At 32.6% G+C, this 14,802-nt stretch overlaps 1 protein-coding gene across 1 annotated transcript; it reads left to right on the top strand.

Moving 5' to 3' along the window:
* Positions 1-1,762: 1,762 nt before the first annotated feature.
* LOC138336096 (uncharacterized) lies at positions 1,763-10,628 on the top strand. Its single transcript, XM_069285394.1, has 15 exons — positions 1,763-1,888; positions 3,509-3,530; positions 3,745-3,849; positions 4,328-4,423; positions 5,060-5,107; positions 5,625-5,759; positions 6,336-6,458; positions 6,765-6,799; positions 7,040-7,061; positions 7,390-7,494; positions 8,098-8,202; positions 8,483-8,530; positions 8,649-8,783; positions 8,937-9,056; positions 9,369-10,628. Exons 1-15 carry the CDS (start codon positions 1,778-1,780, stop codon positions 10,529-10,531), a joined length of 2,373 nt encoding a protein of 790 aa, XP_069141495.1. The 5' UTR covers positions 1,763-1,777; the 3' UTR covers positions 10,532-10,628.
* The last annotated feature ends 4,174 nt before the right edge of the window (positions 10,629-14,802 follow it).

Raw genomic sequence — 14,802 nt, forward strand, 5'->3', positions numbered from 1 at the left:
GATAGCTCTTTGCATATATTTCTATATGAAGTCAAGTTTTGGCTAGAAAAGGGCTTAAACAGGCCTTGCCCGTCACCCAAAACTTTAGGATTCATTCAATAGAATTGATTAAAATAATAAATGTTTCAACTGTGATTCGTTGTACTTAACACATATACAATTTAGAGGCTATATTTTGTTAGCGCATTTCACCCCAGAAATGCTGCACCAATTGTATTTTCATATATGTCCAGTATAAAACTATTATTGCAGTGTATAAAATACACAATTAATTTTATGTTTTTGTGAAATATATATTGTCCATTACGCTGCGTGATATTTATCTTTGAATATTAATAACGATTTTGCAACTTCTCGATGTAATCCAAACAGATTGTTGCCTACACATCCCAAATAAACCACCCAAACCTTAATATCAATGACTTGAAACTTTTATTTTAAAGTTTTTATTTTAAATTAAAAACGGAATGCTGTATCTACAAGTTAGATAAAACATTTTACCTATATTCTACTCAAAAGAAGTGAACTCTGCATTTTAAACATTGCCCTTTATGACAATAAAATACTACACACTTTCTTTTACTTGCTTAAAGTGGAAACAAATAGGGTCGGGGTAAAATATTAGGTTCGATCGGGTACCCCTAAACAAACATTTTTTTTGCCTCATCATAATTCTTTTACACCTGTGTTGTGATTAAACAAATGTGGTCCAGTTGTCAAGTAATGAACAAAGTCTGAATTTTTCTATGGAAACCCAGGCTTTTTCCCTTATCGTAAATCTCATATATCCTTAAATAATTGCCTCTGATGTAAACGAAAATATATAAACAGTATGTTAAACGCTCACAATCATGTACAATTTTCTCTTAAAAGAGAGAAATGTTTTCTCTATTTCATTTAATCATGATATCGACACAGCATCAATACATGGAACTATTGATAAAACCTGACGTCACAGTGCGTGTGTCTCCTTGGTGTCACAGCATTGATAGAATTGATTACAAAACTACAGACATAGCACGCACAAAATGCCATTTGTTCGGTAAAATAAAACATGATACTCGTAACATTTTCTTTGGATTTTTAGAAAACAGACAACCCAATGTTTTTCGACATTTATCCTTTTTACCGAGTGTCCTTTTTTCCTTTTGCAGTTGCCAGATACTTGCAAGTGCGTCTGTGGCACTCCGTGTACAACTTATAAAATATGGTATGTTCGTTAATAAACATACCTGATAATGAGTCAAATAAAATAGAAATGAATAGTCCAGTCAATCAAGGACATCATTCAAGAAAACGTTTCCTATACATAGCAACAGAACACAAAGAGTTAAACACCTTCTATAAACAGGCGTCATGCTTAAAGTCCGAACAATACAATCGTGTAACAACGAAATGCTTAGCTAGCATCAATAATCTTTACCCAGCTATGGACTTAATATTCTATCTTCGGCACCATTCAAAGATTAATTATAATCTTTATGCTTGACAAATATTAATCTAATTGCTTCTAGAAGACGATATAACCTATGTAAATTGACAAATACGTATGTGTTATACAAAGACCTAAACCAATATATACATAGTGATAAAGACCATCGTATCATTCTGTATCGGTCCACTAAGTTAAAAATGTGTTTTTGTTAATCAGTCCTCTGGACTACAAAAGACTATTTGATCGTGACAAAATATACCTAAATACTTAAATCCGCTAAGATAACTTTACAAATGTCGTTAAATCCCTCCTCACGAAATTTATCATATAAAACTGACCACTATGAGACCCTGGGTATCAGACTGGGGATTTGATCAAACCAAGATGAAGATTTTTGTCGCAGTGCTGGCAGTGATCTGCCTTTGCAATGCCAAGTCATTTAACAAAAGATTGGTGAGTATTTTTTTTTATTTTTTTTAACATGTAAAACATAGAAGAGAGAAAACAGAACAGATTCAAAATTTAAGTAATACTGAATTAAATAATACAGAAACTAAATGTTATATAATTATGTAGACACATTTCATGGTGACTTCTGAATTTCATTTACTATGTATGTTAGTACTGTAAACGTGGACTTTTTCGCGAATGCTTAATTTCGCGATTTGTATGCATGCAGCTTTCGCGGTGTTGTTATTTTCCCGCACATATACACTTTTAGACATTTTAATAACAAAGTTAATTCATTTACAAAATACTACGCGCGGGGGAGATTTTCGCGATTAAGTAGCCTTCTCGCAATTAGCGTAAATTTTCACCTCGTAAAACTTCCCACGTCTACAGCATTCAATTCTTGTTTGTTTAGCCATTTTTTGTATTGTACTTACTATAACGATATGGACCTTAAAAAGCATGTCACGGTACAATTACTGGGTAGAAAATAAACAATCAATCAAAACATAGCTAATTATACTACGTCAAGTATAAAATCACGATAAAAATTAAATAAAGATTCAATTCTTATTAATAAAATAATACTATTTTAGTATTTAGTATGTTAATTGATTAATGACCTAGATCATTTCGAACCATATAAACTGACTCATAATAATGTGGCACGATGCAGTATCATTTCGATAAAATATCATAATATTGAAAATAATTAAAAGAAATAAATATAAGATAGACAATATAAAATGTTCGCTTATGTGCATGTTTATATCTTCTAGTATAGTTTAAGAAAGCCATTTATTATTAATTAAATGCATTATCTTATTTCGAAACCGTTTGTTGAACGCTTGACTTCCATCAAAATTGACTTTTTAATATTTTTTTTAAAATGAATAGATATATTGAATTATCTTCTGGAAGTGTGAATATCTATTCTATAATGTTTTATTATTACCATTATCAGTCTATAAATTATATCTTTTCATGTACTTTGAACATAGCATATCTACCTAATAACGTCCTGATATCGTGAACTTATTCATCACATAATATGAGTATAAAGATATAACTATATTCACTTAAAGATGCTCCACCGCCGACAAATGGTATTTTTTCCCTACCAAAAACAAAGCAGACGATTTAGTATTTTTCCTCAGTTACAAAAGTTACTTCCTTTACACTATTACCACCATTGAAAAGTTTGAGCCTCTAATTTTACTTCAAGTTAAAAATAGGAAAAATAATTAATTGCATCCCGAAAACATTCCATGGCACTATATCCTATATGGAATGAAGAACTGATTGCGCATACACCAAAAGCAAAACAGATTATTTCTATATCATTTTTTGTGTCAATTAGACATATATATACACGATTAAACACCAATTATTGTTCAAATAATGAATATCATTTATGCTCTGTCGGCGGTGGAGCATCTTTAAATATATTGATAGATTTGGTGAATAATTTTATGTATGTATTATCAGGATTGTCAGAATATTTTCATTTACAAAGTAAAATGTGTGTGACATAAATTGAGTTTTGTCACAAACACAAGAATCTCCATGATAATTTTAAAATGTATGTTTGTATTCTAAATAAATTTGTTTTCTTTTTAATAGGATAGACAAGACGTAGAAGACTGTAAGTTATAAATAATCAATTATTGTTTCTATTGACATTTTTATTACTTAATCAATTGATCATGTCAAATTAAGAAAAATAAAGAAAAGAATTGAAAAAAACCGTTAACAAGATCTGAAAAAAAAAATTTAAAAAAAAAATTAAAAGCAAATGTCATAAGAATTGTTGGACTACCGCAACTTTGTTATAAAAAACCTATATTCTCAATATTCAGACCTGAAAGATAAAAGCCCTGGTGAAATCAGGAAAGCTCTTGGAGAGGCAAAAGGCTTTATTGATGGAGTCCTCGAAGAAGGCAAGAAAGTATTGCAAGCAGGAGGTACGTATACATTTTAACATATCGGGGAACCATTTATATATTAAATGCATTTCACGAACGAGTAAAGCATTTTTTCTTTTTGTAAACACGTCTACATTGAATAATTTTGGTGGAAAATGAAGGAAATAAGGCCTCGATTTCTAGAAACAAAATTTTGTTTCGAGATATCATGGTCATGTTTTGATTGCTGTTGCATTGGTTTTTGAGATTAATTCATTTATCGCACAAGTGTAAGTTACACTCATACAGATGTAACGTAAAACAATGAAACAGGCAACTTATATTCCGAAATTAAGCGAATACTTCGTTACAAGTAATGATTTAGTATTTGTTTTTAACAGTTTAGGAAATGAGGCAACATTTGATTTATTTGAGACGATGTTGATTAAACAACATTCAATAGCATGAAATCAAGTATGGAATGTGTCGACAGCGTTTTCAGTCTAACTGGAACTAACTAAAACATTGTCTGTTTTAGATCTGTTCAATGACGACTTGGAACCCATCCCTGCTGTGGCTGAGGCTGTTGAGTTCCTGAAGAATGACGTCAGCCCTCTGTTAGCTAATCTCCCACGTGAGTTGTTTGAATTATCAATACCAAAAAATGCAGAAAAGAAATAAGGTTTTTTTTTGTTTCTCATATCAAGCTTTATCGTTATACAATTTTATTATATTAGGAATGACGGAATGATACCGCAGACCTTCGATTGGTTTGAATTTCATTTTGTTAATATTCGCTTTGTATTCTTGGAAATGCTCGAAAATAAAATATCTTATACTGGAAATGCCTGATGCCCAATTTATTTCAAAAGTATTGCCAAATTTTAACATTCTTCATAAAAGTAAACTGCTGCCAAAGACATACTTTTAACGGAATTGAATCATCGGACGAAAAGTCCGCTTATTAAAATTATTACTCATTATTGCAGTATAAGAAATAGAAGCACTAGTGTTACTGTACTTCTTAGCTATATTGCTGCCAAAGGTAATGAAGGGGTATAAACGAGGGTTTCAGAATCAAATGATGGTAATATTATTACAAACATTTTTCGATATTGAAATACATATCAAATTCTAGCTCTTCTGATTTCCATTGTCCGAAATTTTGCTATTGTAAATCTTTTTATCCGTTGTAAATCATTTTTTCTTTAATCGAATTGATAAAAAAATAAAAAAAAAATGAATAAAAAAATTATCATTTTGTTTCCAGCACTTCCAGAGGCAGAAAAAATGCATTTCTTGGATGATTGTATCGAAGGTAAGGATCAAATCAATATTGAAGCATACGAAAAATCGTTAACGTAGATATTGTTTAATATTGTAATTTTCTCGATAAATACACATGTTTACGTTTTGCAACATTGTTCATGTGGGCGTCAAATGCTTGTTAAAAAAACGTCCTTAACGTAAACAACAACTTCCATGTTAACAGTTCAGTGGTTGCAATATTCGTGTATTATTACCATTACGTAACAATCGTTTGATAAAGTTCAAAGTGAAGTTATCTTTAAGAAAATTAATGCAATTAATTTCATATTTAAAAGCATTTAAAGACATTTCACTAGTGCATTTATCATATTTGCAAGTAAGAGCTCAGTATTATTTCATTGACAAATACGATTTACATAACATAAATGCGTGCATAATTTGTTTATAGTATATAGTGCTTTGTATGTCAGCATAATGTAATTTATTGAGATAAATATGGTTTTATTAATGTTTTTCATATAAATTATGTCATATCTTAAATAGCAGATGTTAATTGATGTGTTTAGTTGGCAAGAAAACAGACTTCGGTGCCATGGCCAGTGACAAGGATCGCCTGAATGCATTTACCCGCCAGGTCTTCATCTGCGCTGGATCCGGACTGAAAATCGTTTCAAGAAATCTTGATTTGTCCAGTGTAGATGGTCAGTACAAGAACATTATTATCTTAATTTCCATGAATAATTTTAATAATAATACGATATATAGCTTGGCGTATTTGCAGATGATGTCCGTTTTTTAAAATTAATATTTCAATATTTGACTTACAAAATGTATATATATATATATATTAAGAAAGAAATATATCAACACGGCATTCCTTTTCGCTAACGTTTTCAGGCCTTTCAGGCCATCTTCAGTCGATTGTTTATTTACTTTAGCTTAGATACAAGATGACGTCATCTTTAAATAAGTAAATAAACAATCGCCTGAAGATGGCCTGAAAGGCCTGAAAACGTTAGCAAAAAGGAATATATATATTTTTTCTTAATATCTACTCATGCACAACGTCTTTTAAAAGTTTAAGTATATATATATGTATATATATGGAATATTATTTACTCAAAAAGACTTTAAAAATATTGCGTTTAATTCCCAAATCATTGCAAGAAAAAATCATAATTGGACTCGCACATGATATAGCACCATATTTATACAATGCATGTTCTATTTGCTAAATATGAAGATGAGTTTATCACTAATCGATTTGTGTATTGCAGATGCCGATCTGTCGCTTGGAGGTGCTCTGGCTACTCGTCTGGATATCCTCGAAGCCGTTGCAATTGAAATGGGACATCTGGCTAAATTCGTTCTTGAATTCGTTGCAAAGGCTGAGAACGGAAGTATGTTTTCTTCTATTGATGTATATTTCTAGTTTAAAGTAAAATAATTGTTTAAATAATCGTATTAAAGAACAAGACATACATTATTTTCCTATTAATGTAATCTATATAATCAAATACATGGTATACTTCTGTGTGACACAATGACACAATGACTGTTTTATTTATAGATGTATTTCATAGTAAGTAAAATGAATATCAGAAGATACGACGGTTAGTTAATATTTATACATGTATACTGAAATTAATTCACATTAAATACAACAGATAATTTCTCCATCTAATAAAACATTCTTATTTTAACAGATTTGGACTTCAATTTCGATAAGCGTTCACCTTCGGTAAGTTGTAAAATAAAATTAGAATGTAAAATTGACATAGGTATTTTCAAATATATTGTAACTAATAGAGTCTGAACAAAATTAAAAAAAGAATAATAGAATAAAAAAAATAAAACTTTTGAAGATCAAGGGTACGCATCCCGTTCTGAATATTTTTACGTTTATATCATATAATATCGTACAACGGTTTATGTTTATATTGCATGGTATATCGATGATTTGTGTTTCCTCTGTTTGTAGTCAAAGGAAGAGTTCTTACAAAGTTAGTATGTTACATAATTATAAATTTGCACAGTTAACAGTAAATTGACATTTGTCTGTGAATCCGTCATTGATCTCTTTAAATGTTATTGAAAAATAATGATTTCCTAAATTTCAAATGAATCAATTATATCAATTAATGTACATATGGAATTCTTATATTAATTAGATTAAAACAAAAATCTGTTAAAACAGTTTATGGAGCAAGGTGATAGTGTGTGCTTTAACAAATGCAGTGCTTAGTCATATTTACTACCACACGTACATAATGTAACTGAAACACTTAGTATTGAGTATACGAACAAATTGAACATTTTCACTGTTCCCAGTGCTTGAAAACGCCAGCCCAGTAGAGATCCGTGAAGGCGCAGCAGAAATAGAAGACGCTTTGGAAGACGCCATTCAAATAATTGAACAAATGGCTGAACTTGACGGTAATTACAATATCATAACATATGTTTGTGTAATCTCGCCCAATCTTCCCTTGATTGAGCTGAATCGCGATATCTCAATCGGTTAAAGTAGTTTATTTATATTTTATAAAACACCTTTAATGCAGCTTATAATAACTGTCTTCAAGTTTACAATGTATGCCACAATTTTATCAGACAACCAATATATTAAATAATGTCTTTAAAGGTTCTCCACCGCTGACAATTGGTATTTTTTCACAATTAAAAACGGGAGCAGACGATTTAGTTCTTTTCTTCAGCTACACAAGTTACTTAATTTACACCATTACCACCAATGAAAAGTTTGAGCTTCAAGTTAAAAATATTACAAAATAATTAATTGCAACCCGAAAAAAACCGTGGCACTATATCCTCTATGGAATGAAGTACTGATTGTGCATACACCAAAGGCAAAATAAATTACTTTGAATTATTTTTTGTGTTAATTAGCCATATATATACATGGTTAAACACCAATTATTGTTTTAATGATGAATGTCATTTATGCTCTGCCGGCCGTTGAGTATCTTTAAACCAGAGAAATACAAACTTTATTTCTGACCATTCAGTGCCTTTTTCATTAAGGAGTTATTGGTGATGATCTGAAGCCAACCGCTGAGTTCCAAGCCCTTGAAAAAGCTTTGGATAGGGATGAAAAGAAGGAAAAGGAATTCATGGATAAACTTCCAGGTACATTAATGTCATTTTTTTAATTATAATTACCGATTATAATCTAAATAAAAATATATCACTTTCTATGATTAAATCTTTATTGGCTTTTTTGTTAAATTATGAAAAGAAAGAAATTATATAAAATTCCATTAATAGTCTTAAACGTTTGCTTGTTAGTAGAATCGCCGAACATTATGCCCCGTGGAGCGTTGACCACGGCATTGTCGCTGTTACATTATTTTTGTGTCGTTGTTCCTTATGTTCGTTACAGTAAATATGTTTTATTGTTTTTTTTTAGCTTTGGATGACAAGAAACCATCACTTTTCCTGAAGGAATGCGAAGAAAGTGAGTATGAATTGAGAAAAAAATAAAATATATGAATTCCATCACAACTGCTTTGAAAAAAAACTTCTCTATCACGAAATAGCTAAATTTAAATATTGATTAATTTTTCTGTTTGAAGCCGTAAAGAAAACCGATTTTGGTGTATTTACCAACCCTAAGGATTTCTTGAACGAGTTCTTCCGCCAGGTTCTAGTCTGTGGAGCGTCTGGACTCGAGGTTATGAAGGAGCTGGTTGATCTTGAAGATGTTGATGGTAAATACATACAACATTATTTCCAGTATAAAAACAAATAATCATCGTAAAATATCTTATTCGAATTCTTGTGAAAACAATAATACATAATTGTATTAGTATTGAAAATTATTCATTCTAATTATTTCACGATTTTTATCTTTTTTTCACCAGACGCTAGCTTGAACGTCGCCGGTCTGGCAGACAGATTAAAGAAATTGGAACAGGCAGCAATTGAGATGGGACATTTGGCAAAATGGTCCGAAGGATTTGTAAAACGTGCCATGCAAAATGGTAAGCTTGTGACGTAAACGTTTTGCCATGGTCGATATCGTGAATAACATGTAACTGTCATGATACAACTTGCCATATGAGTTTGCAGCAAAGACAGTTTTGTTGTATTCTAAGTCTCACTTTCGAGACTCCTCTTTACGTTTAAGCTAATGTTTGCTGGTCATTAAGCATTCCATTATACCATTCGAACTTAAGAAAGCTTTTAAAAATCATAAACGACTTAAAAAGCTATATTATTTATATATTTGTATTCATATTCAAGATATGTTAAAGATAAAAACATTAAACAGTTTTAAACTTCAAATATTGTAGCTCCATCGAAAAGAAAGTTTGGGGACAAGAAAGGACCAAAACCAACTGGAGGACCAATGCGTACCAAGGGACCCGAGCCAACTTGGTTTGACGTAGATGACGAAGATAGAAAGTTTGGAGGAAAGAAGGGACCCAAGCCTACTGGAGGACCAATGCGTACAAAGGGACCCAAGCCAACAGGAGGACCAAAACCAACTTGGTTTGACATAGATGATGAAGATAGAAAGTTTGGGGGAAAGAAAGGACCCAAGCCTACTGGAGGACCAATGCGTACCAAGGGGCCAAAGCCAACTGGAGGACCCAAGCCAACATGGTTTGACATAGATGATGAAGATAGAAAGTTTGGAGGAAAGAAAGGACCCAAGCCTACTGGAGGACCAATGCGTACCAAGGGGCCAAAGCCAACTGGAGGACCCAAGCCAACATGGTTTGACATAGATGATGAAGATAGAAAGTTTGGAGGAAAGAAAGGACCCAAGCCTACTGGAGGACCAATGCGTACCAAGGGGCCAAAGCCAACTGGAGGACCCAAGCCAACATGGTTTGACATAGATGATGAAGATAGAAAGTTTGGAGGAAAGAAAGGACCCAAGCCTACTGGAGGACCAATGCGTACCAAGGGGCCAAAGCCAACTGGAGGACCCAAGCCAACATGGTTTGACATAGATGATGAAGATAGAAAGTTTGGAGGAAAGAAAGGACCCAAGCCTACTGGAGGACCAATGCGTACCAAGGGGCCAAAGCCAACTGGAGGACCCAAGCCAACATGGTTTGACATAGATGATGAAGATAGAAAGTTTGGAGGAAAGAAAGGACCCAAACCTACTGGAGGACCAATGCGTACCAAGGGACCAAAGCCAACTGGAGGACCCAAGCCAACATGGTTTGACATAGATGATGAAGATAGGAAGTTTGGAGGAAAGAAAGGACCCAAACCTACTGGAGGACCAATGCGTACAAACGGACCCAAACCAACTGGAGGACCCAAGCCAACATGGTTTGACATAGATGATGAAGATAGGAAGTTTGGAGGAAAGAAAGGACCAAAGCCTACTGGAGGACCAAAACCGACAGGAGGATCAAAAGGCCCACGACCCTCTAAGGCACCAAAGAATGACAGGAGGTCACTCGTTCACCGCATCATGAGTGCTCTTAGGGATTGATATGTAATGTCAGAATAACTACGGAATTGAAATCTCCAAAATCATGTATTTTGTTAATGTTATCTTGTATTTGTAATTATAGTATGTTGCATTTTTACTTGGTGTTTTTGTCACGTTATTCTGATTTATACAGTCGTATATCTGGTTACTTTCGCGGGTATGATGTTTTTGTGATAGCGCGGACCATTTCGTAATCATGAAAATGTTGATCCGTGTAATATTGAGAAATGGGCCATTTATACTGCCCTGAATGTCAGTCACGAAAATTTCAAATCGCCAATATCATTTTCTCATTTTGACCTCAAATTGCCAAAATTTTGACCCCGTGTAACTAGCTGGCTATCTGGTATTTTAGTTCTCTTGCGACAGTGGTGCAATACTAAATAAGAAGAATCTCAAACCCAAGAAGGTGATCGAATATGGATACCAGCGTTTTTGTCGGCAATCTTTACACTGTCAGAATGATTCATTTTACCGATGCCTTAAGCGATACCCTATGTAAGCTACTTGGCCAATAGTAGATTCTTTTTAATATCGCTGACCTTGGTTGAGGAATAAGCTCATATTTTAGAGCTTTAGGTTTGCAGTGATTTACAAGACGTCAAATATGTAAGATAAGACTGTCCGACGGACAAATTACGCAGCATGATCCACGACGTCTCTCGAAATGTAATTAGAATAGGTCACCTGGAACACTTCTGTTATTAAACTGACGAGATGATAAGAAAGACACCTTATACTGACAAAAAAGACCTTAATAAGTTATTCACAAGGAATTCACAGACGAAAGCAATATGTTTCCTAATGCATCAGTAATCTTGACACTACTAATATTTATGGCGGGGTCCACGCAATAACACAAATACAAAATGATGATGACGTCACCTGGTATAACCGTAGATAATATTTGATGATGCCATGATATTATGACATCGAGACCGTACGTTCCTTTTCATTTATAGCACGAGAAAATAATATATCACATTGGAAACATTCTGAATACAATACAAAGAACAAATCAGCTGGAGTATGCCGAAATCCAACAAGAGTTCATTAATTCGGAATCACAGGTTAGAAACCCACTTTGGACAGTTGCCATACATTGGCAGTTGACCAGATATTGTCGATTTCCTCCAAAACACAAAACATGCAACATCTTGATATGACCTTGGATGTTACAGAACGTTAAATGTAAGATATAAAGAAAACAAACTAAATATAATTTAAAGAACATATACCTATATACTTACAGAATACAAAGAGTTAAGCACCCTTGCTGAAAAGCGGAAAATCTTAAGTAGCTTAAGTAATAACAATGCTTTTCCTAACCTAAAAATAAATATGTTTACACTGTAACAATTCAAACATATTCTAAATTGTATTACTAGTGTATGAGAGCTAAATCAATATTAATTCATTGCCTACTAGAAAACTTTAAAATTATTAAATAAATTAACAAATACTTTGATCTCACTCAACACCGTAAACAAAATGTCCTATTAAGTCCTATTAAAGGTTTATGAAATTATCTCAATGTCGTTAGAAAGCAGATGAAGTTCTCTCTTATTGGTAAATGATTAAGCAAATATTAATCTATTTAAATGATTGTCGTTATTTTGTGTTTAATTTTGTTCCTTTTAAAAGGTAATATTATTCATAGAGGTTATTTGAAATAAAAAAACAAATCCATGGCAGAGTAAGGTATTTCTGAATTCTTTATTGAAATACAATTCTGCTCTAATACCAGATCTTAATCAAAGTACTGAAAGTACTGAAGGGGTTGGATCAAATGTTTCCATATTACAGATGTGCTTAGTTCTTTGAATCAGTTCGCACGTTTTTGGCACAGAAAGACGCAGTCTTTACATTTCTTTTCATTTTTAACCCAAACAAAACAGTAGTTTAAAGCTGCTTCACCCCTGACCAATCGTAATTTTCTTGATAAAAAACAGCTGCAGATGAATTAATACTTTTCTTCTTTTTCAAAAGATACAACATTACAACCATTGGAAAGATTGAGATTCTAATTTTATTTCAAATTGAAAATGTAGCACTATATCCTATATGGAATGAAGTACTGATTGCGTATGCATCAGAAACAAAATTAATTATCTTATATTATTTTTTGTGTTAATTAGACATGTATAAACGATGAAACACGAATTATTGTTCAAATGATGAGTATCTTCTATGCTCTGTAGGGGATGGAGCATCTTTAAGTTTGTGAACGGACTATTTTGGAACGTTCTAAAGTGCTTGTTGGATTTTGTAGAAAAAAAAATTAGTTTTTCAAAAATATTTCCAAAAATTAGTTTTTCAAAAATATTTCCATCTATCCGATTGAAAATTGGTATGAATTGAACGCCTATTTCTGACATAATTATATCAGATTTTAGAGTTTATTCAGCATTATTTAAGAATTGAGTTACATGTATTCAACTACAGATAGATGTTTTTGTGTGTGACTTTTAAATGGACAATTAAGTGAAACAGTGCAATGACAATCAGGTTGTTATTAAAACTAAATAATTTCTATTGAAAGTTGGACAGTCGGTGTAACTGTAACTGTAGATGTTACTAAATTTATGGCAAAATTGGTTACAGTAATACATATGCTCGCAAATCATTTTGAAATTTAAATGCCCACTACCACTTCATTTCACTGTTTTGCAGTCTAGCGCAGTGATAGTCAGCTACCGCGCAGTATTTAGGACGACGACGGGAAACATAAGACGACCCGCGTTATGGAAATTAACATTTTATTTATTTTGATTAAATTTTACAGAAAATGGTGATGAGTGTAGTATTAACGGTAAGTTAGTTACTTTTTCGACTCTACAAAATCATTGATCTCGTTTTACATTCCCATTTTAAAAATTAAAAGCCGTTTCGGACAGGTAGGGAGCCTTTAAAGCCAATATATGTTTGTAAATCATTAATTTTGAAGTATATTGTATATTATGTATTCAAACCTAGTGTGAATGGTTCTTGGGCATACTTCATCGATCAATTTGTATTACTGGATCAACTTTAATAAACCAAAGCTTTGTACCTTTTGTTGGGTTTCCCTGGGTATGGGTTATATATAGGCCTGTTCAAGTCAGTTCTAGCCAAGTCTAAGGCTTCCATTTAGCTGTAACTACTTAATCACCTCCCCTCTCTGAAGCCACCTATTCCTATCTTTAGCCTCTGTGTTTAATTAGGTGAGTATTTATAACCCCCTCCCTTTCTCCCAGTGTAATGCATCTAACCAGACGTATGTGACGGAAGCTGATAAGGTCATTAATAACATCAACTTATAGGTAGATGGGGCCATTACATGTGTAATATGTATACGGAAGGTCCTGTACTTATACCTGTTGAGTCATTATTATATATTTGAATAAACCTCAGTTATATGTATATTTAATAATTATCTATCCTACACATTCACCATACACAGCGACAGTGTGTTCCTACACGTGTGGGAATTCCTCACGCGTGTGACGAAGACCTGTACTTTTACAGTGGGATGCTATTTTTAAATATATATAAATATAATGAGGATTCACTATAAAACAAGGGATATAAACGATATACAGAAGTAATTTAATTCTTATTTGTTTGTTATTAGACTTTGTTTTATGTTTCGACCGTATCAAGCACAAAGAACGACTATGATAAGAGAACTATATCTTGCCTCGTAACGTTTCATTTATTGTAGGTTTGTGCTAAAATTGTCTCTCGAATTTTGCCAACGATCCTAATAGGGTTGGAAAAGGCCCAAAGGGCCTTTATCCAACCCCAAAAACTAGTTATAAAAATATAACATTTTTTTATGTCTGGCAATATCGGGAAGTCTGTAAAAATACTGGATATGTGTTTAAGCAAACCATTATCACGCTGAAATTTATTCAATCATTAAGCGATCCATCTTTTTTCCACAGCCAATAATTCTTCTAGATTATGACATTTTACATTTTACGTCATTCTATTAGTTCTATGATATCCTAAAAATTGTTTATGCTTAAAGATATTTAATGCTACAAAAAATGTTTCTATTTCTATCAATCCTACAACACAAAAAAAAATTGAATGCAGATGTTTAAGTCAGAGTTCTCAATACTGTAAAAAAATAAACATAGTAGATGCATGTTTTCCGATAACACTAATGAATTTATAAGTTAAACATCTAAACAATAAACGGTAAATTAAGTCGATATGAATGTCATTTGGGCGAAAGACTAATAAATCTACCATGGCTATTCCAAAAGGATAGGAATATCTCAGAA

This window comes from Argopecten irradians, chromosome 12, assembly GCF_041381155.1.
Source record: "Argopecten irradians isolate NY chromosome 12, Ai_NY, whole genome shotgun sequence".
In the NCBI taxonomy this organism is placed as follows: domain Eukaryota; kingdom Metazoa; phylum Mollusca; class Bivalvia; order Pectinida; family Pectinidae; genus Argopecten; species Argopecten irradians.